General features: G+C 43.1%; 1 protein-coding gene across 1 annotated transcript; it reads right to left on the reverse strand.

The window, feature by feature from the left end:
* LOC148661741 (rap1 GTPase-GDP dissociation stimulator 1) lies at positions 1–24,167 on the reverse strand. The gene is made up of 14 exons (XM_088635918.1): positions 23,951–24,167; positions 18,489–18,590; positions 13,226–13,348; positions 12,113–12,238; positions 9,767–9,895; positions 8,460–8,585; positions 6,034–6,177; positions 5,688–5,819; positions 5,321–5,455; positions 4,771–4,896; positions 3,474–3,613; positions 2,295–2,421; positions 879–1,007; positions 1–726 (listed from the first exon to the last, which is right to left on the reverse strand). Exons 1-14 carry the CDS (start codon positions 23,952–23,954, stop codon positions 599–601), a joined length of 1,671 nt encoding a protein of 556 aa, XP_088492044.1. The 5' UTR covers positions 23,955–24,167; the 3' UTR covers positions 1–598.
* Between the last annotated feature and the right edge of the window lie 610 nt (positions 24,168–24,777).

Below are 24,777 nucleotides of genomic sequence, written 5' to 3' on the forward strand. Positions count from 1 at the left end.
TACATTTGGTTTGGTTTTATGTCACTTTTTCATCAGCATACAAATAAAACATCATAATTAAGTGTCCTGAACAGAAAGTGCATAAAATCATAATAGTGCTCTAATACTCTAATGCACCTGTGGTTCGTATGCGTTTATTCATTCCTGATATGTTTATACTACTCGCATGTTGTTGCTGGATCCTCAATGTTATTTTGGAAAAAGGCGCCTTTGTTAGCCTGGACATCCTCCGAGATACTCAAGTCTTGGTTTGTGCTTGTCAATCAAGCAGGTCAGTTCCAGGTTTTGTCAATTCCAAATCTGTGAATAATAGTGCTCCAATCTGAGTTGGTTGGTTGTTCTCATTGCAGTTGATGTCCAGAAGAGCTGAATCACTGCATGCCTTACCTGCAGCAACACAATTGATATGGTACAGGGATCCACTGGGAATCGCCCTCTACTTAAAACACTCCTGTCTATTCTTGAATTCCATATGTTGTGGCAGCTCAGCATGTTCCTGTGCTTCTAGTTTATCAGTAGTTCACAGCGCAGTAGCTCTGGTCCTGGTGGATGCTAAGTCAATGGCAGTTGTATGCAGAGGGAAAGGTGCATCACTGGCCTAGTTCATCTCTGCCAGGACAGTCAGTGCGGTGTTGGCCTGTGAGGCCAGCTTGGCATTGGCATGACCAGAGAGTTTGGTCAGGCTTTCCTTAAGGTTCAGCAATTCCATCTGTTCCCTCAGGGAGACTTTGAGATGGAGAGAGAGAAGGGAGATGGAATTAAGAAACCTAATCGTTTCAGTAAAACTGCCATTCAATCATAATGTTAAAGGCCTTAAAGCTACCTAATAGCACCATTCTAAACCAGCATTTCTTTAGCAATAATCTAGTTCTGCTCACCAGAGTTGACCAGGCTGCAGACGAGGCCAACTGCACTGAACTTCACCTCGACTGCACCCACAGGGTCATCCAGCATCTGCTGCAGAGTGGGCACCAGGCCCACCTCCCGAAACACCACCTCCATGGACTCTGCAGGACAGGTAGTGTACACAGGGTATGTGGCACGATGGAACACAGGTCAGATTAAGTTTGAAGAACTGTGTCTGTGATAAATACATTTTTTCTTATGAATAATATTCTGTAGATATGCAGTCCAAAAAGGTACAGTACTTTATTGTGGCCTTGTCAGGGTGGCTAGATCTTCCAGCACACATGCACACAAGGCTTGAGTACAATGGAGTACAGAGAAGCAGACAAGCACAGCATTTATTCACAGCACCCTCAGAGAGATATTCTAGTCAGGTTTCCATCATCATTTAATTCTGCTTTTATTTGTATGAATTTAAACCTCTCCAGCACCTCGAACCTAGAGGAATATAGATTCACTGATATCTACAGTACATACACTCTAAGGTTATCGAATTAAATGTTTACAGTAGGTGTTTCTTAATGATGTTACTGCAGGCAATATAATAACTTAATAGACTGCCAGAAAAAATCAATCTGTGTCTTTTTTGTTCTCATGTGGAAAGATCCCTGTTTTATATTCCAGTTTACTTCTGAACTGCTGAACTGCTGTGAACATGAACTAGAGTTTCTATTATTAATTGTTGAAACAATTATATGTCACCAGACAAAGACCCTCACTATGTACTCATGAAGCTAGCAAGGTTTGTCAAGTTACTGTAGGTAGCAACGGTACAACCCTTAAATAGAATGGAGATATCAGGAGGCAGCTGGGGAATGTGCAGTGCAATTAGGACCATAAATACGCTCCTAGCCCCATTTATAAGCTTGCATGGAGATGTGTTAGTGTTTGACACTTTAGTGTAGAAGTGTTGCAGGTAAAGCTGATTTAATCTTGTCTGTCTGCACTTTACAAACAGTAACTGGGATTTTTGGCATTTATTTCCTGATGCTGCAATCCCTCCAAAATTCTATTTTTATATAATCTCTGTCTCATAATTAAAATAATTACAAGATTTCAGTAAATAATCAGAATTTTGCATTTGTGATTTATAAAACTTGGTAAAAAAAACCCTCCTTAAAATATTACATCAACACAGAAAAGTTTAAAAGTAAATGTTAGTGACTGCTCTCCCTTGCAGTACATTGGTAACTATAAATCTCCTCTAGTGTCTTAGGCATAATTGAGTCTTAATGTTTCTCATATCCCTGCTTGTCAATGAAGTGTCTTTCAATGAGTCAGAGTGTCACAGTTCTTTCCACTTACAGTAAGCATCTGTTCCTGCCCTTCTCTCCATCAAGGTGAGATGAGGGGTGTATGTCTCGTGGAAACAAGTTTGCCACGCTCACCAATGTCGATAGCAGAGGCGATCGCCAGGGCAACCAGGGCTTCGTTCTGCATGATGACGTGTTCGCTTGTTGCCATGGTGATGAGGTGCCGCACTCCACCTGCTCTGGTCACAGCGTGGATCACTTCCTGTCAGGACAGCAGAGAGGAGGAGTTAGTGTAGTAGTCTCACACCGTGGTCAGCAAGTGTGTTCATCAGTGGCCAGGTGATATACAGTAGAAAAAATGTTTTTGGTCTACTTTAAATTCAAATAAATTTAAAAAGATGTAAAGATTATTCAAAAAGATGATTCACAAAGATGTAACACTCTCTATGGCGATATGTGTATCAGAGTGCTTGTCTGTATGGGTTTGTCTGTCTATGTATATCACATTGTATCTGTATGATTCTTTATGAATATTAATCAGAGGCCATAATCAGTGCATCAGTATGTGCATCACTGTGCATGTGTGTATTTCACAGGCAGAAATGTGTGCTCCTATACATACATGTGAAGATATCACTGTGTGTGTGCTTGTGTAAGTCAACAGGCACAAGTGTGTGCTCCTGTACATGTGTATGTCACTGTGTGTGCTTGCATAGGTGTACAGACACAAGTGTGTGCTCCTGTACATGTATATATCACTGTGTGTGCTTGCATAGGTGTACAGACACAAGTGTGTGCTCCTGTACATGTGTATATCACTGTGTGTGCTTGCGTAGGTGTACAGGCACAGGTGTGTGCTCCTGTACATGTGTATGTCACTGTGTGTGCTTGCATAGGTGTACAGACACAAGTGTGTGCTCCTGTACATGTATATATCACTGTGTGTGCTTGCATAGGTGTACAGACACAAGTGTGTGCTCCTGTACATGTGTATATCACTGTGTGTGCTTGCGTAGGTGTACAGGCACAGGTGTGTGCTCCTGTACATGTGTATATCACTGTGTGTGCTTGCGTAGGTGTACAGGCACAAGTGTGTGCTCCTGTACATGTGTATATCACTGTGTGTGCTTGCATAGGTGTACAGACACAAGTGTGTGCTCCTGTACATGTGTATATCACTGTGTGTGCTTGCGTAGGTGTACAGGCACAGGTGTGTGCTCCTGTACATGTGTATATCACTGTGTGTGCTTGCGTAGGTGTACAGGCACAAGTGTGTGCTCCTGTACATGCACATGAGTGTTTGCAGGGACTCACTGGAGCTCGGCTATGTCTGATGAGGGCTGCCAGCAGCCTGTTGGCCTCTCCCCGGACCCCAGCATGATCCCGAGCCTCACACCATTCCATCACCCTAGACAAAAGGGCTTCATCCTGGCCTAGCACAGCCGCTGCTTCCTCTGAGGGAGAAAGACAGTCTGACAGAAGAAACTCCACACAGCACCAAAACACACCTTAGGCTCTGCTGCACTATTGTCTCCGCATATAGGCAGGAGCCGTACCTAGTAATTTAATACGACCAGACAAATGGTTTGTGCTAGACTGTCTTCAAATTGTTATTTCATCATCAGTCAAGAGTGCTAAATGAAAGGTTGCCACAGTTGGCATTTCTTTGGCCATGGTCTTGAGTGTCATAAGAAATTAAGGGGTATTTACAAAAGGATGTAATTAAAATATCACAATTAACTGAATAAACAATGCAATCCTCATTTGTGCTAGCAGAGTTATTCTGGTTTTGGCGGTAATTGTCTTCTTTCACAGTCTTGGTGGTTTGAAACTGTCACAGTAGGGAGCCACCCACAGCTGTAATTCTGCTTGTGTGTCCGGAAGGTTGATAATTAGCTACACAAAGGGGTATGTGACAGAGACAGTCATTTAAACTATGACAACTGAAGCCATAAATCAGGAGCCCTCCAGTCCACTAAAAGCCACAGAGCCTTTCAGCTTTCATTCAACCTGAGCACTTATTAAATAAAACATCTTGACCTGTTTAACCTTTTCTGAGGTTTAAACTGATAGGATTTAAAGGAAACTCTGTCTTAATGTCGTAGGACTGACTTGCTTAAATAACTGACTTTTAATTTAAAGTGAAATATCTTACAACCATCTCAATACTGACTACACTGTCAAGTCTGTCACCACTGAGTTAATTCCCCTCGAGGAGCACATCTGTGCACAACAGCCAAGAAACTGTCACGGACGTCCAAAGGGACTAACCGTGGGGAGCAGGAGAGCGGAAAAAGACCCATATGCGTAGCGGGCGAGACGGGAAAAAGGCCCGGGCTCATAGTGCAAAGAGTTCAGGAATGCCGTATAGAAACCTATGCCCTCAGGGAGCGGACGTGGGGCGCCCTGGTGCTAGGCGGGTCTCTGGACATCCGAACGTCACTGCTGAGCCCGGACAGAGTGCAAGACCCGGAAATATATAGCCCAAGGGAAAGACAGGGACAGGAAGGACAGCAGACCGGAAACTAGGGACAGGACAGAGAAGGAGCGCCCCCTGGCTGCAGAGGGCGTGACAGAAACAAAACAGGACTTCTTGAGGATCAGACCTCACCTTGCCCGTCGACCATCATGCGCAGGGTGCCCAGCAGTTTGAACTGTACTGGGGGCATCTCCGAACGCAGCAGGGCCTTAATCCTCTCCGACACCGCATCCTCCAGCATCCGCACCTTGTTAGTGGCTAGAACATTCATACATAGGAATGGGTTCAACACAGTCTGTCTTCTACAATAACTTATCATTTCACTGTGTTTTTTAGGACTCATATTCACTGAGCATTATTACCCCGGACCAACTGTATTGTACCTCCAATATTTCTGACCACAAATGATTAGAAGGGAAGGATCAAGCATCTACAGTCATATTCATACTACAGACGTTGAAAGGGGGCACGATGGAGGGCAGCGTGCACAGGTCTTCACTCCCTCCACGGGAGGCAAGCATTGGTGTAAGGATGTTGAGTTAATAATGGCCAGATTCCAATTTTCCAAATGTGTGCCAGTACTGTAGGCCAACAAACCTTCCCCCAATCCCATCAAATCAGACAGATATAGTCTCTCTGATAACACGCTGCATCAGAGACAGTGAGAGCTGATCTAAGGTACCTGGAATTGCAAGGTTCCTGAGAGCACTCAGAGCAGCGTGCTGGACAGACACGTCCCCTTCGTCCACATGGTGCTCCAGCAGGTTTAATATGTGAGGGACCACCCCGAGCTCCACCATCCGCACACAGTTCCCGTCTGAGACGGCCATTCCCCAAAACGAAAGTGCATTGCATGGTGAGAGCAGATCCCTTCTGCCAACTTCCTTAAATACATGTCATAATCCAACAGGCCGATTTTCTAAATGTGCCACTTTGGAGATCAGCACTTCGAGAAAGTGAAAGATTTAAGCCTGCCTCTTGCAGAGAGACAGATCAAGCAAGAAGAAGCCAGATAAAGCAAATATCTTGTAAAAGCTGCCAACACTCACCATTCCTGGCGAAGTTGGCTATGGCCAGCGCTCCCGACAGCTGCAGCTGGGTGTTGGACGATTGTAGCCAAGACAGGACATCCTGATAGATACTGCCTGTCCCGTCCCCAAAACACTTCTGCATGGATTCATCTAGAACACATTGAGAGTGCCCGCTAGGAAAACATCAGGACTAAAAACGCATCAGCAGCAAAAAATCTTTAAAGAGCTTTTATGAGCAACAGGGGGTGAAGAGGAAGAAAATGGATACATCCAGCTATTTCAAGGAGTAATAGTGCATCTGATGATAGCAGGAGGGGAGATACAAAACGGTGTGCATGAGGCCCTCAATGTTAAAGTAACTCACCCCCCAGCAACAGCGACACGATGAGATTGGAGGCAATCTTGATGCTGCAGAGGTCGTGGGGGTCAGATCCCCCCTGTAGACCCTGAATCATCTCCGACAGGGCTTGAGGGACTCCTGCGTCCACAAACTGCAGCTTCAGCAAATCTGAGCACACAGACAGAGCACAGCACGTTCACCACACGCCTGGGGCTTAGACGTTCTGTACTGTTCAGTCTGTCTCTTTAGTTTCCATACTGCCCAGTGCACAGGCTGAACAACATGTGACTTGGCATAAACTAAAAGGGAATGATTTCTAATTATTTTTCAAACTGAGTCCTTTCTAACTCAGTGTGTTGAACATGCTGTGTCCACATAATTTTAGATTAGCTTACCTAAACCTAATACCTACAAACTTTTCAAGACCCAGATCATAGTCAGATATCAGGAAAGTTTTAGGCCAATGCATATATCCAAGACGAGAGAAAAAAAAACATCCTCTACTGCCCAATCTTTACTGTTTCTGTTGTACTTGTACTATTCTATAGGGAACATTCTACCTCTACACCTTTCTTCACTCAGGCACAGGAGAAGCTGCAAACCTTTTCTAAGGCAGGTCCTAGGAGACTAGAGACCACAGATTCACCATTCCGGGCCTCTTGGCCTCACCTGTTCCCTCAGTTCCTTAAGTGAATCTTTAATTCTACCTACACTGTAACCCAGCTAGTTGAAATCCCTGGGGAAGTTATGAAATCACCTGACACAGGGAATAACTAGGTGATTTGAAAGCTTTGGAAAGAAATGCAGATGACTTTGGACCGGAGCTTGGTGTTAGAATTCTAAGACATTCTAGAACCACACTGAGTATTAACACTTGGAAGAGCATTCATCAATCAATTACGACTATCTCGAAGCAATAAATTCAAGCATTGCTTCTCTTGGCAAGAATGAAAAGTTCATTAAACATACTTGGGTTCGCAGGTTTGACTCACTGATTGAAATCAGTCAAAGAATTGTTTCAAATATATTGAAGCACAAGGAAAAACCTCCACCTCTGAAGTTCTATGGTCCACAGAAGATGGTGATTTTATCTCTCAGCTGTCAACACGCTGCCTCACCAATAGTTTCTGAGTATGTAGCTTATTTTCATACCAACAGCAAGCTATAGGTGTTATGTTAATATGCAGGCTAATTTGTGAAATATGGACGAGGTAAATGTGTCAGTGATGTGCTGTCCCTCAGAGCTGGTTTTCGGTTTTCTCTGGGCTTGTTGGCAATTTGTTGAAGCAGAGTATCTCACTCACCGATTATTTCCTTTCATAGACAGACAGTTAATAGGTGATCCAGGTGATCCTCATTACTGAAGGCTAACATTGTCTTTTGCTCATGTTGTTTTAATTAAATAATGTCTTTTTAATTAACTATATAGATTCTTTATCAACTCCAAATGGCAAACAGCTAACACCAAGTGTTTCAATGAAATCATATAACTTAAGCTGAGTATATTGTTATAACAGGGAACAATACTACTCCATCACCACACCTATTGAAGCTATTTATTATTTAAAAACCATGCACCCAATGAAATATTGATGAAAACTGCAGACTGCTGTGTTTTCATTGTGAATCAGTATATTAATTGTCACTTGATCACATGTTTAGAATGGAACAAGTGTTAACACTTATTTGAAAATTACATTAGTGTCATAGCACTGTGGGGCTTACTGTCTGCTGCAGAGTACCACTTGAACATAGAAAAGAAGGTCAGACACACAGAGGTGAAGTGTTTCAAAGCTATTTCTAATCTGAATGTGCTGTCCTGAGTACAGATCCTCAGATTTACGCTTAAAAGGTAACAATGGTAGTAGTTGTATATCAGTCCTGCCTGTTGTCTTGTAGTTCGTGGAATAAACTGGAAATGGAAGGGTATGGAGTTCCTAATATACTCCTATGATATGGCCACTCCTCTCAGTAAAGCAACCTCCCCACCACCACCACCATGCAACGGGTGATAACTTAGGATAACAGAGGGAATAACTAGATGATATATTTGAAAGCTTTGGAAAGAAATCCAGATGACTTTGGACCGGAGCTTGGTGTTAGAATTCCATGACATTCTAGAACCACGCTGAGTAAGTGTATTAACACTTGGAAGACCATTCATCAATCAATTACGACTATCTGGAAGCAATAAAATCTAACATTGCTTCACTTGGCAAGAGTGAAAAGCTCTTTAAATATACTTGGGTTCTCAGGTTTGACACACTGATCGGAATCAGTCAAAGAACTGAATAACCTATGGAATAACCTGAGAGCTGATACATACAAAAATGATCCACAGGTGGATAGACACCCATTCTAAATCATTCCACTTACTCCCAATTTGAATGAGAAAGAGATGATTTCACGCAGCCGTATTGGACACCCCTGGCTGAACATTAGCCACTCACCATTTTCCCCCAGTGTCCCCAGCACCTCCAGAATGATGTGTCGGCGCTCAGCATTGGGGGCTCGGCGCAGCTGCACTGTCAGGCACCCCGCCACTCCCACCTCTGCTAGTGCCTCCCGAGCACAGTCTGAAAGCAGGCAGGGTGAAACTGACCTGAACCGGCAGGAGAGGATAACACCCACATGGGCCAGAGCGCAGCTGATCAAAGAGCCGAGACAACGGCATCGGCGCGGCAAAACTCTGGCCAAGCAGGTTTACCATCCTCAAGAGCTTGAGAAAATCTGTCCCTTCGAGGAAACGAGAAGTTCAACGTGTTGTCTAAAAGTACTACAAAAGCCAAAAGATTGTGTGACCTTCAGGGACCAGTGCTGTGTTATCTAATCATAGAAAATAACCTTTTGCGTTGTTACAGCATATTTTAGACAAGAACAATCAAAGCAAACCTTGACAGTATATCCCTGAGGCAGGCTAGTTGATGAAGCAACCTGTCGTAGGAATCAATTACACTACAGTACTAGATGCATTTCAGACCAAAGCAATAATGCATATTTGCTCATTATGTCTTCCTGTCACTGTTTCCAGAACATTAGTTTTTTACAGGACAGGGTTGTTAGTCTTGTGCCCAACCTCCAACATAGAGGACCTGGCACCTGACACGAGACACGAACCCACTACCCTGAGATTATGAGTCTCATGCTCTACCAACAGAGCTAGTCAGGGCCCCTCCAAATGACAATAATAATATTAATAAAACTAATTTTATTTAAAAAATTGCAACTACAGTAGCTAGGGAAAATAGTGCATTATTTCAAATAGTACACACAGTCCACACTATGAGATGGATCTCTTGAGAATCAGAAATATCACGTGCTGTTCTACCTTAAGCAACATCAGAAGGTAAGACTACTCCCCATTCTGAGCATCTGACAGGATCAAGTGAGGTCAACTGAGTCATACTTTGTGATAACATCATTATTCTTTAAATACATAATCATTATTTATATTCAATATTTATTTACTGATTCTTAATTATAAACACATCATTTGTTTGGTGGCCCATGAAAGGTTGGTGCATTAGATAGAAAGTTAAAGACTAATCAGATGTAGAGACACAGATTTTAAAATTCAGTGTTACATGAATCTGCACCTCGAAGTACGTTGTGTGGTAGGTGTGAACAGGCCCTACAACCAGAAGACAAAACCCCTTGGGATCTACCAGGAACACACACTGTCCTGAATTAACATGACAAATGTTTGGCCCCCGACAGGGCTGTGTCTTGAACTCTCCTGCTTTCACCATCTCCTCACCAATGTCCGCCAGGTTGCAGAGAGCGAGCAGGCACACGTTGACCAGGGGATCGTTCTCCGGGTACTGCTGCATGATTGCCACCAGCCGAGGAATGACACCCCACTGCACCAGCTGATCCTGCTGGGGACCTAAGAAAGACAGGATTTGGAAGAGATTTGGAATCACTCCCTTTACAGATACCACATGTTTAAATACTGAGACAAACTCATTTAAAAACACATTCAAGGGATACAAGGGTCTCAAACAGTAAAGTGTCACGAGCCCTTTCCAATTCCCGCAAACGCCGACACATTAAGCAATTATCCAATCACACCGCTCGCTCATCACCGCATCTTCTGCTTCCCAGAATACTTAAGGGCTCACTACCACCACCACAATGCTCAGCACTGGTCTTGCCAGTGGAGCTCTCAGCTCTCAGTTCTTGTCTTCGAAACCTTCCTTGTTGCTGTCTAATTCCTGAACCTCCGGCTTCTGGACCTGTATCAGGGCTTTGACTACAATTCCTGATTCCTCAACTTGGCTAAGTACACCCGGCTTTCTCTCTTAAATCCGACACCTGAAATTCACCAGCTATCACATAGGGTCCAGTAATTCATAATGGCAACAGCGCCGTTACATAAAGGTGCTCAGCTTTGCCCTGTATTGCTATATATTTTATCTTGGGTTTGAGCCTGGCCTATGACGTTAGCTGACAGTAGCTGCATTCCCCAAAGGCAGAATTGACTGAGATTGGATTGAGTTGGCTTGGGTTGGCCATCTTCACCTTGCTCTGTAACAGCAAAACCTGGGGTTTGGATGGTAACCTTCAAGCTTATGATACTACTACTAATAATAATAATTCCTTATACCTATAAAGCTGTATTCTGGACACTCCACTCAAAGTTAAATTCCACTCTATTCTGGGTACTCCACACAAACCCCTCCACAACTACCAATGTGTAGCCCCTGCCTGGTTGATGTGACAGCAGCCAAAGTGCATTCAGTATGCTCTCATTGAAGCCAATTCATAGATGAGAATTCTTAGGAGGCCATAATTGGCAAAGGCCATGATGAAAGTTGGCCAGGATACTGGGGTAACACCCCCACTCATTTCAAAAAACACCCTGGGATTTTTATTGACCACAGAGAGTCAGAACCTCAGTTTTAGAAGGACTACTGTATGTTTTTTACTAGGAGACACATCTGTTCTTTAGTCTACACTAACTTCCCTCTAAGATGCTGTGGACATCACACCATGTCAAATGGCAAAAGGCTCGACAAATATGTGTTAGAGGAGCATGTGCACTCACAGAGAAACAACAGATAAATCCAATTATAAGGATGGAAGATATTCAAAATATCTGACCAAAGTTCTCCAGCAGTCGATAACATCTGATCACAGTGTCTGTGACGTGACCCACTGTCACACATTTCACTCCTCACACACAGAGCCATATTCATAATGTCATCTCTGCCATACTTAATTCACTGCACTCCTTTAAAATAGGAATCTGTCACGCTTTCATCCAACCAGATTCCCACACGGAAGCACACGCAGGCTAATTACACTCCAGCCCCGAGCACTTCTGCCAATCCACCCCGGTCCTGTTAATCAGCCAATCACGACACTCCATCAATCAGTGCACCTTCCTCTTCTCACAATATCTAACCCCTCCAAAACCCTCTGCTCTTTGCCTGGCATTGGTCACCCTTCAGAGCTCCTACCTCGCCTTCGTTTTCAAAACCTTCTCTTCGCTTTTCACGACACGAACCACGGAACTTGCCTTTGACCACGTCTCTCGCCTAGCCCTCGTTTGCTCTGGAAGCTACCTGCTTGTCTCCTGACCACCTAAGGTACCGCACAGGGTCCATCCTTGCGATTGCTCAGCGGATCATTCGTGTCAGAATCATGGACGTAATTATCCCAGACTGCTTATATGATACTGTAGATCTTCATTGAATCGTTGTCTTATTCGTGACAGAACAAGAACTCTTATAAAATATGTAAAAATGTTGTGATGAATATTACAAAGAAATAAAAAACTAATATTACTCCACAGTAACATAAATAATCTTACTTATAAAATTTCATTTCTATTGACTTTTATTGGCATAGCCAAGATGAATGTTCAGTTCAAGAAACTATCGGCATCTCATTCAAGTTGAGAACAGACCGAAAACCTGGACTTTCACAACCTGGTTTATGATTTGTGTTACTGTCTTCCTTGGGATATTTTTAAAAACTTTGTTTCCACAATCCCTTCCTGACCTCACACACATTTTTCACACTTGAAGACCACAAAAAAGACCCACTCTGCTTTTTCCCATGAGTCCCCCACTCTGCCCCTCTGTTCTAGTTATCTCACTGTTGTCGAAGCAGATGCGTCCGATGGCACGGCCCGTGTGTAGTAGCAGGTCTTCATCAGAACTCTCCAGCAGGGGGACCAGGGCTGAGACCAGGCCTGCCTCAATGCAGGGCTCCCTCACTGTGGCTGGAAGACAGAGACATGGTATTCCTGCTGTACACAGCCCACATCCAGGAACAAGGATTGCACATCTCACGGCTCTGTTCATGAGTCTTAGCCATTTATAACAGCATAGCCAAGACACAGAAATGCATACTATGCAGTGGAGCCGTGGTAGCTCAGACAGCAAAGGTGTCCAGCTCCTGACTGTAAGGTCCTGGGTTTGATCCCAGGTTGGGGCAAGTGATGTAGCTTGCTCTAATTCCTTCCAGATGGCTCCCAGGTCCACTCAGCCTGCTTTCCAAATGAGTACTGGGGGTTAATCCTTCTGGGGGTAATAGGCTGGCTGGAGTGTGATGCTGACCACATCACCTCCACTTCCAGTGTCAAGGAAATAGATGGTCAAGGAAAATGATGACCCTTGCCCCCCTTTTGCCATGGGCCTTTATGGCCTGAAAAGGGACCTACCTACCTATTGCATGTGGCACAAAACATACTGTATTGTATGAAGACACAAAGAGAGATCAAGCAGACAGTATCACTAGTATACAAGAAATAACATCTGCTGCGCTTTCAAATTGCTAACACAAACTTTGTACATACTGTACGTCAGGCATTCAGAATTGAGCAGTTACTGGTTTTAAATCACAATCTCAAAATATTTTGCCTTTAATATTTAACTGAGTTGAAACTGGGACTGGGTGGCTCACAATGTATGCGTATGGTGCTTGTAAGTCAGAGTCCAGGGTTCAATTACCAACACGTCTTGCCCCACTGTGTTGCTCTACAGAAGAGTGGAAACGAAGGTCTGAGTGGCTCTAGTGACCCTCCCTATACTCAGTGTCAAGTATGAATTTCTTTTCTCAGGAAATAAGAAATGTATTGTCTTCTGGAACAAAACGTTCTCAAAATTGTGCTAATTGTATGTTTTTAACCTCTACTTAAGGTGCTTAAGTACCTTTGGATCCCCCTTTTAAGAGTTAAATATATGACACTTCCAGGGCCATTCCTTACCCTCTCTGGCCAGCTCAGCGATCACCAGTGCCACCTGTATCGTGAGAGAGGTGTTCTTGCCCAGCGTCTGTCCCAGGATAGGCAGCACACCACTCACTGCAATCTGCTCAGCGGCGCCCTCTCCTTGTGGCAGAGAAAAAACAACAGTGGCTCAGATCCCTGCCGTAATACTCATTCTCTAATATACGTGTTACATGCCAGCCCTTGTGAGCTCTTAATTAACTTAATTGAGCTAATTTCTCAATTATTAATTTTTAACAGTAGCATTTTATGGAATCTGAAGATAATTCAAAATGCAGAACGCAATTGATTCATAGTTAAAGTTGCCCCATTTTAATAAAAAATAGTAACATACCTGTAGAGAAAACAACAATAATCATGTGAACAAAGACCACAGAAGAAGGGACAACAGAAGGGACAACATTATAAAGCAAAACCTTTACAGCTGGAATTTGCAAAACACAACTACTGTACCAATATGCTCTTATATTCCAGCTTCTTCCCTCATTCTCCCTCATATATGTACGCTCAGCTTTTCAGGGTAAACACAGATCCGCATGTGCAAAACAGTACAATGACATGAATAAAAGGAAATGTGACTTCAATCCCCAGCAAAATATCAGGAGAGCTGTTGGGGGAAATTAAAGTTTGGTCAAAAAAGGGTCCTCTGAGTTGCCGATGAGTTGCCGATAAGTGTGCGAGGTGTTCTATGAAAGATACATCACTCTTCTGCTCAGTGCTACCTCTCTTCCTGTTACAGCAGAGCCTGTCGCATGATTTAGCAGCTCGGCACTTTGCAGGTGGAAGAATGCATTAGCATTCTGTATTTCTCCAGGCTGCAGGGACCGTAGCAGCAAGATTGCTAGGAAAAGAAAACTAAAACACACAGTTCTAAATGTATTTCTGCACACTAACAGCAGATGGAAATAGGTATTGTCTCCCTGTGCTGAAACAGATGCAGTCTAATCAACAAGCTCTTAGCTTTCAAGAAAAAAACTAACTGTAGCTACTAGAAATTAAGGAGTTTTTTGAGGATTAAGCCTCTGATCTCAATGGCCCTCTGCTGTCCTTGCAGATGCTGATTGTATACTTAAGCCAGTGTGATTTGTCAGCTCCTCTCAGTCTCTCTTATCTCAGCCCTTCATAAGGGCCTGGTGTTCTTGCACTTAGTGGGATTCCAATTTAAGTCACCCAACATCAGCAAGGGCAGCACAGCTAGGCTGGGCAAATTGCCAGTACTTCACAATTTACATAAAACAGCATAAAAGGCTTTGGCTGAATTTATTACAGCCAACAAAAAGTTTTTTAAAAAATAAGCACAGTAGGCTAGACAGCAGAATTTAGGAAAACACTATTATTATTGGATATTTTCATTCAAAAATGCCAAAACAACACAGGAGGCAGGCTGTGCTGTCAGTTGCAGGTCCTGCTACCATGGAGACAGCTTTGTGTTTTTGGAAGAGACAGTTCTAGCTGCCTGAACTAAATATATTGACTTTAAGTCAATGTATAATATTTGGAAGCATACGAAATACAGATTGCCATCATTGTGACCAGACATTTACTACATTAATACATTGTCTGTATATTGGTGTTTGTCACGCCCTCTGCAGCCAGAGGGCGCTCCTTCTCTGTCCTGTCCCTAGTTTCCGGTCTGCTGTCCTTCCTGTCCCTCTCTTTCCCTTGGGCTATATATTTCCGGGTCTTGCACTCTGTCCTCGCTCAGCATTGACGTTCGGATGTCCTGAGACCCGCCTAGCACCAGGGCGCCCCACGTCCGCTCCCTGAGGGCATAGGTTTCTATACGGCATTCCTGAACTCTTTGCACTATGAGCCCGGGCCTTTTTCCTGTCTCGCCGCTACGCATATGGGTCTTTTTCTGCTCTCCTGCTCCCCACGGTTAGTCCCTTTGGACGTCCGTGACAGTGTTTAAACCTTTAAAACAGAACTCTGAGGTATTTAATGCTTCTCAGGCAATGTCTTACATCCAAATTATACACAATGTGAAAGGGCAGCAGGCTGAGGTACGATGGAGGCCTTGTCTAGACTACATGCTCCAGGAAGCCGTAGAGAATGAGCTAAGGTACCTTCAGTTACTTCATCAGCTGTGACAACACATTTGGTTGGGTAACAATTTAAAAAGCGGGAAGCTGAAGTCTTCCTATGATTGCTGATATCTGCTGTTGGGATTGGTGAGATGGTGTGACTGACCAAGGAGCTTTGAACCTGTGAGTTGATTAATTTTGGGAGTGTTTTGGTGTGATAAGTTACGGAGAGAGCCTAAAGTTTTAAGAGAAAAAGTTTTCCGAGTTGTCTAGAAGGGAAAATATTTATTTTGAAAACTGGAAAGCAACTTAGTTGCCCAGTTTTGATAGGGACTGAAGCAGTCAAAGAAGAGCTACAGTAATATTTTGTTCTGGTTTGTTTTGTCTCCTTGCACTGTTAATGAGCTGGACTTGGTTTGTACCTTATTGCTCTGTCAGTGTTTTCCTTGGGTCGGACTAATTTAAAGATTCCATTACTGTATGCACAGTGGGATGTCACAATTTGAAGCAGACTTTGCTGTTCTGCACTTAATTTATTTTCGGTAATACTGCATTTCAATTCAAAGTTTTCAAACTTTTTCTCATTTGGTCTCCATTCAGTGGAATAGCAGTTAGCACTGCTGTCTCAGGGCTACGATCCTGGGCCTGAGGTGTTTTCATATTTCCCTTCCCTATGTGAGTGCCTTGGTATTTTTCCCTCTCAACCTCTCAACCTTTTTTCTCGATTTACTGGCATCTCTAAATTGTCCCTATGTCCTATCCACTGTTCAGTCCTGTTTTACACCTTATGGCTATGGATAGGAAGTTTAACTCTTGTCACATACTGTATGTGGTCTGTTGTGACTGCATATTATTGGGAACAAGTGTTTTCTGATAATAGATGGCCTGCCTTGATTTATCTGAAAGAGAATAGACCTTAAGTTGTGCTCTATTAAATACTTAAACTATTTTTTGACTCCTTCAAGCAATTTAGTGAGCTATTTTACGTTAAAGACATTTTCAAACTAGCAGTTACTGCTAGGTGTAGAAGCAATTTATAAATCCACCCTTGAAATGTTTTTCGGAAACATAGTGTCACTGAAATTTCTTCTGTCTGAGTCTAAAGGACACTGTGCTATACTCAGATTTTCTCTTACCAGGTGGAAAACCACACCTGTTACTGTATACACAGCTTTGCAAGTTATAGTTTTAAAGCCTGCTTGAAAATTTGTTTTCAAATTTTTAAAAAGTAGTGTTTGTGGTAATCTTACTCTTAAGCTTTGCTCATCCATGCTTTCATAAGCGCTGTGTCACAGAACTTGTGCTCATATCTAATTGTAAACCAGACCTGTTTAGGTCTGACTGTTTATGCACATATACTGTATATGTCATGTATTTATATATATTAAACATATTTTAGAGTGCTTAATGTCGTTTTGCATCAAACCCATGTAATCCATCCATTCATTTTCTAACTGCTTTCTCCAATATGGGGTTGCAGGGGAAGTGAAGCCTATCCTGGCAAGAATGTACCTGCACTCTGTACAGGACCCCAGTCCATCTTAAGGCAAGCAGACACAAAGACCACACACTCACATCAGGGCCAATTTTCCCAGAAGCCAATTAGAGGGGAAGTTCAGTCCCAATTTCTCAGACCAGTTATTAAATCACGGTAACAAAATAAATTAAATGGCGTTATCACAGAATTTGACAAATTCCGAATTAAGCACCAAATCATGAACTTTGTTAAAGTACTGTATAATTACCAAGTTGACGTAAACCCATCGTCTTGCCACGATTGAGATCAATAGTTCGCCAAAACTGTAATGTGAGATGGCCCTTCCCGCTCACTAGTCACTGTAATGACTAATGTAATGTGATGCATGGGTGAATAAGTACAGGTTGTGCAGCAGACATTTCACCGTAGAAATGTTCCAATGTGATCTGTATCCAGAATTAACAAGTTAGATTTGTCTGCAAAACCGTCTCAAAGTCGAGAGCAAAATTTCTATTGGATTAAAAGAGATGCATTTGTAAGCCTGGTTGTTTACAATGTAATAAAGCAGCTTCATCTCACCAGAAGTTTTATTGCTTCATTCTGAATCACAAAATATGGTGCTGTGAACACCTGGAAATTTTGTCTGCTTTGTAATGTAAATTGGATGTATAAGTGTATTTAATCATTTGAACCTCTATTACACACAGTGAGTGCCACTCAACTAAGCATGTGGCTGATAGTCTCAGGTAACTTTGTGCATCTAAATACATTTTTGATGAGCCACAGAAGAGGGTTTTAATACTTATGCAAGCATTGTTTTCCATTTTTTAATATATTTTTTCGCTTTGCCTTTGTGGAGAAGCCTGTGTATATTAAAATATTTGCTTCCTTCTGTGTCATTTATGCAAGCTTTGAAGCAACAAAATGTGGAAACCGTGCAAGGGTTTGAGCAATTGTGCAAGACACTGTATATGGAAGATTGCATAACACACAATAATTGTTCTATGTCCTTTAATAACTGTCAATTACTTAGTAGCATCATGGAAAAGCTGTTTTTTTGCTGATTTGCATCTACCAATGCCACCCATAGAAGTATGCAATAGACTCACTACACTCAAACTAATCTAGCCCGTGACTCACACATGGTCATATTAGCAAGGATTACTCTCTCCTCAATCCCATATAAACAGACGCACGACCCCCTTCGTTCAGATGTACATCCTGGAGGATTTTCAAATGACTACACGCACTGTGCATGGCTAATTTGGGAGAAATTACTTTTTTATATAGGATGGGCAATACACTTTAACTGTGCTCGCGCTAAATGGGATATGTGTGGTGTATTTTATAGGTTTTTTGTCTACATCTGTCTGATGGGTTTTGTGAGCATGTCTTGTATTTGAACGTGCCTGTTTTTCCAGTGTTGGTGCTCCAGCAAATTCATCCATGCATGTGTGTGAGGCCAGGAAACCACAAATTCAAACTGCTCAAGACTGAATGATTTGGAGTGTCTGTGTAGTACTGTATGTGAGGTGTGTTGTGTGTCTGTCTAGTGTGCTGTATTCAAGTGCAATGTGTAATATATCATTTGGTTCATTTTCACCGACTCATTCTGTATTTTGTGTGAAGTGTCTAGCCATCTCTGTGCCCTGCGTTTGAAGTCTACAGTATATTTAAGCCCTGTACGGTACAATCTTAGTTTGCATGTGCAAGCAGGGCATGCTCAGTGCAATGGACTCACTCTTCTCCTGCAGCACTGTCAGCAGTGTGTCCAGATGGGATTTCAGCTCCTCTTCATTCTGCACCCCCACCTTCATAGCTTCCAGGACAGCACTTAGAGAGTCTATGACACAGGGAGGACAGAATCACCTGGGCATGTCAGAATAACTGCACAGGTAAAGATCAGCCATTCGCCCTGCTTGCTAGCAATCACAGTAAGGAGCTGACAGGTATTCTTGATCTCACACTGATAATCTTTCTAAGTTATGGATGATATAATATTAATTAAATGATTACAAAAGAGAAATGATACACGTAAAAAAACATAGAAAACATGAAATGACTACATCATTATGCATGATTTAATTTTTCAATTCACAGTGATATCTGTGCATTGTGTTGCTCTGCCTTTGTTTCACTTATCACACATTGTTCTTACAGGATTGGTGTTGCTGGCCCTGGGTAACGCTAATCCTGGATTCACTTACCTAAATCATCCATGATTAGTGGTATTCAGGGTAGTGGACCTACAGCTTAGAGGCTATGATTTATCACAGTACTGCAATCATATCAATCTTTTCCATGCGACAAGCAATGCCTTATGGAAATTCATTTAGCTTGGCTTGTGGTAAATGCAGTCTATAGTCAAGGTAGGATCCAAACAGTGAAGTGGGACATTTTGGAAAACAGCAAACAGTCAGAGACAGTGCACTTAGTGCTTGGTGAAAGCATCCAAATAAAACACATTGATGCTACTTCTCCAATACCTATATACGATTAGTGAACTACAACATCAGATTACAGTTTACAATACACTGTCAAGAACCCATATGCAAGGACATTGTCAGACCCTAATCAAGAGAAATTTCTCAATGAGCTACACCTACACCAAATAGGAAGGTCAACTTATTATGTGGCACAGGTGCTGCATGAAAATGTTATGCCGTGCCAGGTTAGTGCTGCATGGGTGTGATTTGTAAGAGCCCAAGTGCAAGTAACAGGACAGAGAGGAAAGCAGCCACATGTAGTGCCTTGGTCCAGGAGAAGCCAGCTGTCTGCTTCCCTGGTGACCGGAGAGGGGCTATAACAGTAAAGTGACACCCCTACTTAGACTGCCCATCCTAGCCTGCCGACCAGAATCTGGGACCCTCAGCTCCAGGATGAGACCGGCTACCGAGCCCCCAGTGGGGAAGGAGCCGCACAGGTCTGGGAGGCAGCCCCCCAAGTAGCCAGGGGTGCAGGCCAGCAAATTCACAGAAAAGGGTGTCCCAAGTGTACAACTGCGCTCACCCCAGGGGTTTTACTGAGCTCCCAGGGCCGAGCAGGGTCTGAGCAGACTGCCTCAGCAGCAAGAGATGGGTGGTCAGGGTCTAGCCTGGGGACCTCAACCCTGGTGAAACAGATTTAGGCAGCCCTGGCTACCCAAGGAGCAGGATCCTGTGCTGAGCTCCAAGGGCAAAATAGGACATTCGACTCCAGAGCGATATCCTGGTGTTGAGAACCACAGGCAGGATCCTGGGAAATATGACCACCCAAAGAGACTGCTGAGGCATCTGCTGGGGAACCAGAGAGCCGACCAGCAGAGACAGGATAAAAATAAAACCAGAACGGAGAAAAGAGTGCCGCCACAAAACAGAACGAACAGAGCAGAACAGGAATGAAAAGACAATGACAGCGCCCCGATGAAGCAGGGATCTGGCTTTAAATAGAGAAGTCAAATGGATTAACTAAGGAGTGGATCTCTGAAGACATGCCATAGATTGTGAAACAGGAGAGAGAAGCCAGACCCCAAGATCATAGTAGTGCCTGCAAGACACTTGCATAGGACTGCAAGATACAATGTGTTAGGACAGGCAAGGTCGGCCAGTGAAAAAAACAATAACTCCAGTCAATTCAAAGATGCAACACAGAATAGAAGCTGAACAGGTGGAAAGAATATTATATCTTAATCCTACATCTATATTCATCTCACTGGTGCTGGCAGAAGCCAAGCAGTTAAAGATCCAGACATCTGTTATAAAGAACAGACAGAAATCGCATCTGCTCTTAAGCTGCAGCAACAATCCACAGATGCTGATATTGGGTGGTGACCGCTTCTTCCAACAGCTGAAAAACTTCATCGGTCATGTCTGGTCCACTGGAGCAGTTCTAGAAGCCTTACAGAAGGGTATCACTCTTTCCTTCAATAAGAGGAAAGGTTCTAGGCATGAGTTGAAGAATTACCTTAGGATCGCAATCCTCTCTGTCACAGACAAGGACTTCTTAATTACTCTGTTGAACAGAGGAAAAAACCTACTAGAAAAACCAGAAGGAGACGAGAACACAGTAGCTTCACATCAGGCAGATCCATGATAGACAGAAGATGTACGCGGACAGTTCTTCTGCAGTCACGGTACAAATTTCAAAGACCGCTGTGGATCATCTACGAAATTCTGAGCAACATCAGACAAGGCTGTGTATTGATACTCGATACTACAGTAGAGTCTCAGGGGTCTTCTCTGTACAACACTGGGACACCTAGTATTCACAGACCTTGACAATGTAGATGATGTTGCAATTTTTTCTCAGAAATCTCAGAAATGCTGGAAGTTTTTTTGTCTTTGGAGGCTCTCATTTGTTCAAGGCCATTTGTTCTCAAGGTGACAAAACCAAGATCCAGGTGGCTGTACATGATGATAATATTCCAACACAAGTGTCAGTACAGGACCATACTGCGAAAGTGGAGTCCTTCACCTGGCTCAAGGTCCAGATCCATAACACAAGGAGCAGTGAGTCAGAAATATAACGTTGAATAGGAATAGTGCATACCAGCGTGCTTGCACTGGGCAGAAACATCTGATTCTCAAATACATGACTTGACTCAAAGCTGTGGCAATGGCAATAATCCCATCACTCCTGTGCTGTTGCAGTATGTGGCTTGGAGACATGATTGACCACTTCCATTCTCTAATGTCATCTGGATGCATTCAACAAGTAGCATCTGTGTAAGATACTACGTTTGTCATATCACAACCAAACCACCAACGCAGAAGACAACGTCAGAATAGAGCAAGAGTCTGTGATGATCTTAAGGAGAAACAGTTCTGCATGGTGCAGAACTAACCTGTTGGCTGGACATGTATCATGGTCAGAGCAGCGCTCCAGCTGGGAGTTCACCACAGATACTGATATAGAGCCACAGAGAGCTTCACAGAATTATCCAGCAGTTGACAATATCGTGCAACAAATACTACCCTGCATTTGTTTGGTTAGGATTTTCTATTGAATTATTGTTAACTGAATTGTAACTTATTAGGTCAATAAATAAACTGTTATGTGGTATATTACTTACTTTTTGCATTGCCTTCATTTTTACAGCTCATTGACTGCTTTGAAAGTAGGTCTCTGTGAGTAAATGCACATTTAATAATCATACATTAATAATATTGTCATTTCACTTCATCAGGAATGAAGTGCCTGTACCAGTTTAGCACTCCCACGCTGAAAAGCTTAATCACACCATGAGATGAACCACCCTGTCAGTGGATTATCTGCTCTATACAAGATACAAGCAAGAAAGGAGCAACATGGACTAAATGGCCTAATTGTGTTTGTTTCTATGTTTTAATGGTGTAGAAAAATTTAAAAACATGTTAAAATGTTTTCTTTCAAGTACAAAACTTATGGGGGCAACGTTCAGAGCTTTTTGTTCCAGAACATATTTTTCTGCCTGTTCTCCAAAGCAGAACAAATAGTGAATAGGAAAAATATTTTCCCTTATATTTTAGCAATTTCTGTTTTTATAGATATTACATTATATTTTTATAGAAATTCGTTTTTTTTTAGATATGTAGATCATTTAAATTTTTGAGCTGAGGAAATTTCACATCAAGAAGGTATTTTAATCCCACATTTCTAAAAAGCTGCCTAGTTGCAGGTGACAAACACAAGTGTGGTGCATTAAGAGAGAATCGCTCCATATAATTCAACATCTGCTCTCAACAGAAGGTGCTCAGAAAAGCGGTGGTGTTTTTGAGTCTTGGTGGTGCGAAGGAGTGGAGTGAGAGAATGTCCTGTGTCAGCGTTCCCCTGCTGCAGGCACAGTACAAATGTGGAACTCCACTTCTCCACCTCCGTTTTTTCTCAAAAGCCACTCCTGCACATCTCCCAGCCAGCGACAAGCAAACTGGGCTGGAAGGAGATGAATCAATCAGGCCGTGTGCGACAGCTGTCACTCTCCAGCTATCCTGAAGTGACCCCATCTTTTCAGTTTTCTTTGTGGCTTCTGACAGCTAAACACAGATACATACAAGAGCTTGTGGGTGTGCAGCCAAGCACGGCCCAATTAATAAACTGTGTCATACTGATGCCTTTATGAGTGCTTATTCCTGTAGTTGTAGCTTTCTGCATAGTTTAACACAGTGTGCATTCACTGAATCAGTCTTTGTATAGGAAGAAAATGGCATTGCTTATGAATAAACCACTAGTGACTTGTCTACTACATCCTGATATTGATACATGAGGATCCTACTATTAGTGTAATTCTGTCAGCAAGTGAGAGAATCAACATCCACATGAATGCTAAACCAGTTCAGTGGCTGTGTGTGTCAGTAGGCATTTCATCCTGGCTCACTACAGGAAAGATGTGTGTTTGTGCACAAAGCAGTGCTTGCATGAATCAGTCACTTAGTGAATGAAAACACATTGTGAAGAACTGCTGCTAGCTATCTGTTAAACACAGAACAGTCCCATGTGAGATGAAGAGCATTTGCATATTTCCAACTTCCCTGAACATCCAGCAATGTAAGAGATTTAAAGAATCTTTTGCATTTAATGGAGCAGATTCATGAAGATATTGCCTTTAGAACAATTCACCGCAGATAACCGAATCAGAAAATAATGGAAACCCATAAAAATGCCATTCTGGCTCTCACTGTTTTGCAGTCATAATACCCTTGAACAAGGCATGTAACCCTTAAATAAATGTTGTGACAATAGGTATAATTTCTATGAGAACAGACAGATCAGGCTATCCTGTGCTCATGCAGGTTTTGTGTCAGTTTTCCAAAATTGTGCAGCTTGACGTTTGCCAGAGGCTGTGGCAGCCCATTAACTTTTGTGTAGCACCTCCCTGACCTGATTGGTTAGTGTTGTTTTTTTTATTCAGAACCGAGGGCTTCCAACTGGTGCTCTGGTGAGTAGAGTAGTAGCCAGGACAGCAGTTACCGTTTTACCATTCCAAACACACCCGAGGCGTTTTGGCTCACCTTACAAGCTCTAGGACTGTCCTGAGTGAAATAATCTCTAAACCTTTTCTGCGCCTCTGATTTCTAGAAGCCGCCCCACCAGAGCCCAGGAAATAAAAATGCACTGGGCAGGGGGCCATAGTGGCAGCCGTGATTTTGTCCTCAAAAGACAATAAATGACCTTTAAAACATGCACACCCAGAGAGACTGCTGAACGTAAAGATGGGAGAGAAAGCATCTGGGTGGATGCAGCACTTACCCATGGCTGCAGTGCAGTGTGGCAAGACAAGCTCTTTCCCCGCCTTTCCCCTCTGTCTGCCAGTGTGTCTGCTCCTGTGAAGGGTTCGGCAGCCTGCAGTCCAGACTCGCTCAGCCTCTCAGTGCACTCTGGAGAGCTGCGGTGCAGATCCTTACTGTCCCTCCGCACTTCTCCCTCTCTCTCCTGACTCACACAGCACCCTCACGCTCTCTCCCTCTCTCGAACATGTGCGCTCTCTCTCCTCTCCCCCCAACCCCCCTCCCCCTTCTCTCTCTCCTCCACTGCCTCTTTCCCTCTCTTTCTCCTTGCTAATACGCTTTAGATCCTAAATCTCTCCAAAGCTGCTCTGCATACAATTAGCCTCTCGAAGGCACTGTGACTGAAATACACAGTGAAATACCAAGCAACACTTCGAATTCTACCTGAGATCATACTGTTCACCAAGCAAAGCCCTGTTCACACTTTCGGATGTTATTAATGACTGGTGTGAAGGGTGGCACAGCATGGCTGCTTTTTAGTGCTGTGTCTCTGGGTTCAATTCTAGACCTGGGGTGCTATCTGTGTGGAGTTTCTATGTTCTCCCCTGTCTTCGAATGGGTTTCCTCTGGGTGCTCTGGTTTTTCTCCCACTGGTCTCTCTCTGGATTAGGGTGCTCTAGTTTTCTCCCACAGTCCCAAAAAACATACTAGTAAATAGACTAATTGGCTTCAGGGAAAACTAGCCCAGGTGTCAGAGTGATGGACTGGCCTCCCGTGCAATGTGTATACTACCTTGTCCCAATTTCTCATCGGGACAGGCTCTGTCTCCCCCCTGATGCTGTATTATAT

This window comes from Lepisosteus platostomus, chromosome 6 (genome assembly GCF_059453375.1).
Source record: "Lepisosteus platostomus isolate fLepPlt1 chromosome 6, fLepPlt1.hap1, whole genome shotgun sequence".
NCBI classification, from domain to species: Eukaryota; Metazoa; Chordata; class Actinopteri; order Semionotiformes; family Lepisosteidae; genus Lepisosteus; species Lepisosteus platostomus.

What these genes read in the sequence shown, in the direction of transcription:
- LOC148661741 (XM_088635918.1), bottom strand. An exon ending in CGCTGAGCTGGCCAGAGAGG is followed by an intron (nt 12,239 to 13,225) that starts GTAAGGAATGGC and finishes TCTGTCTTCCAG; the next exon opens with CCACAGTGAGGGAGCCCTGC. An exon ending in AGCCAACTTCGCCAGGAATG is followed by an intron (nt 5,456 to 5,687) that starts GTGAGTGTTGGC and finishes TGGCCGTCTCAG; the next exon opens with ACGGGAACTGTGTGCGGATG.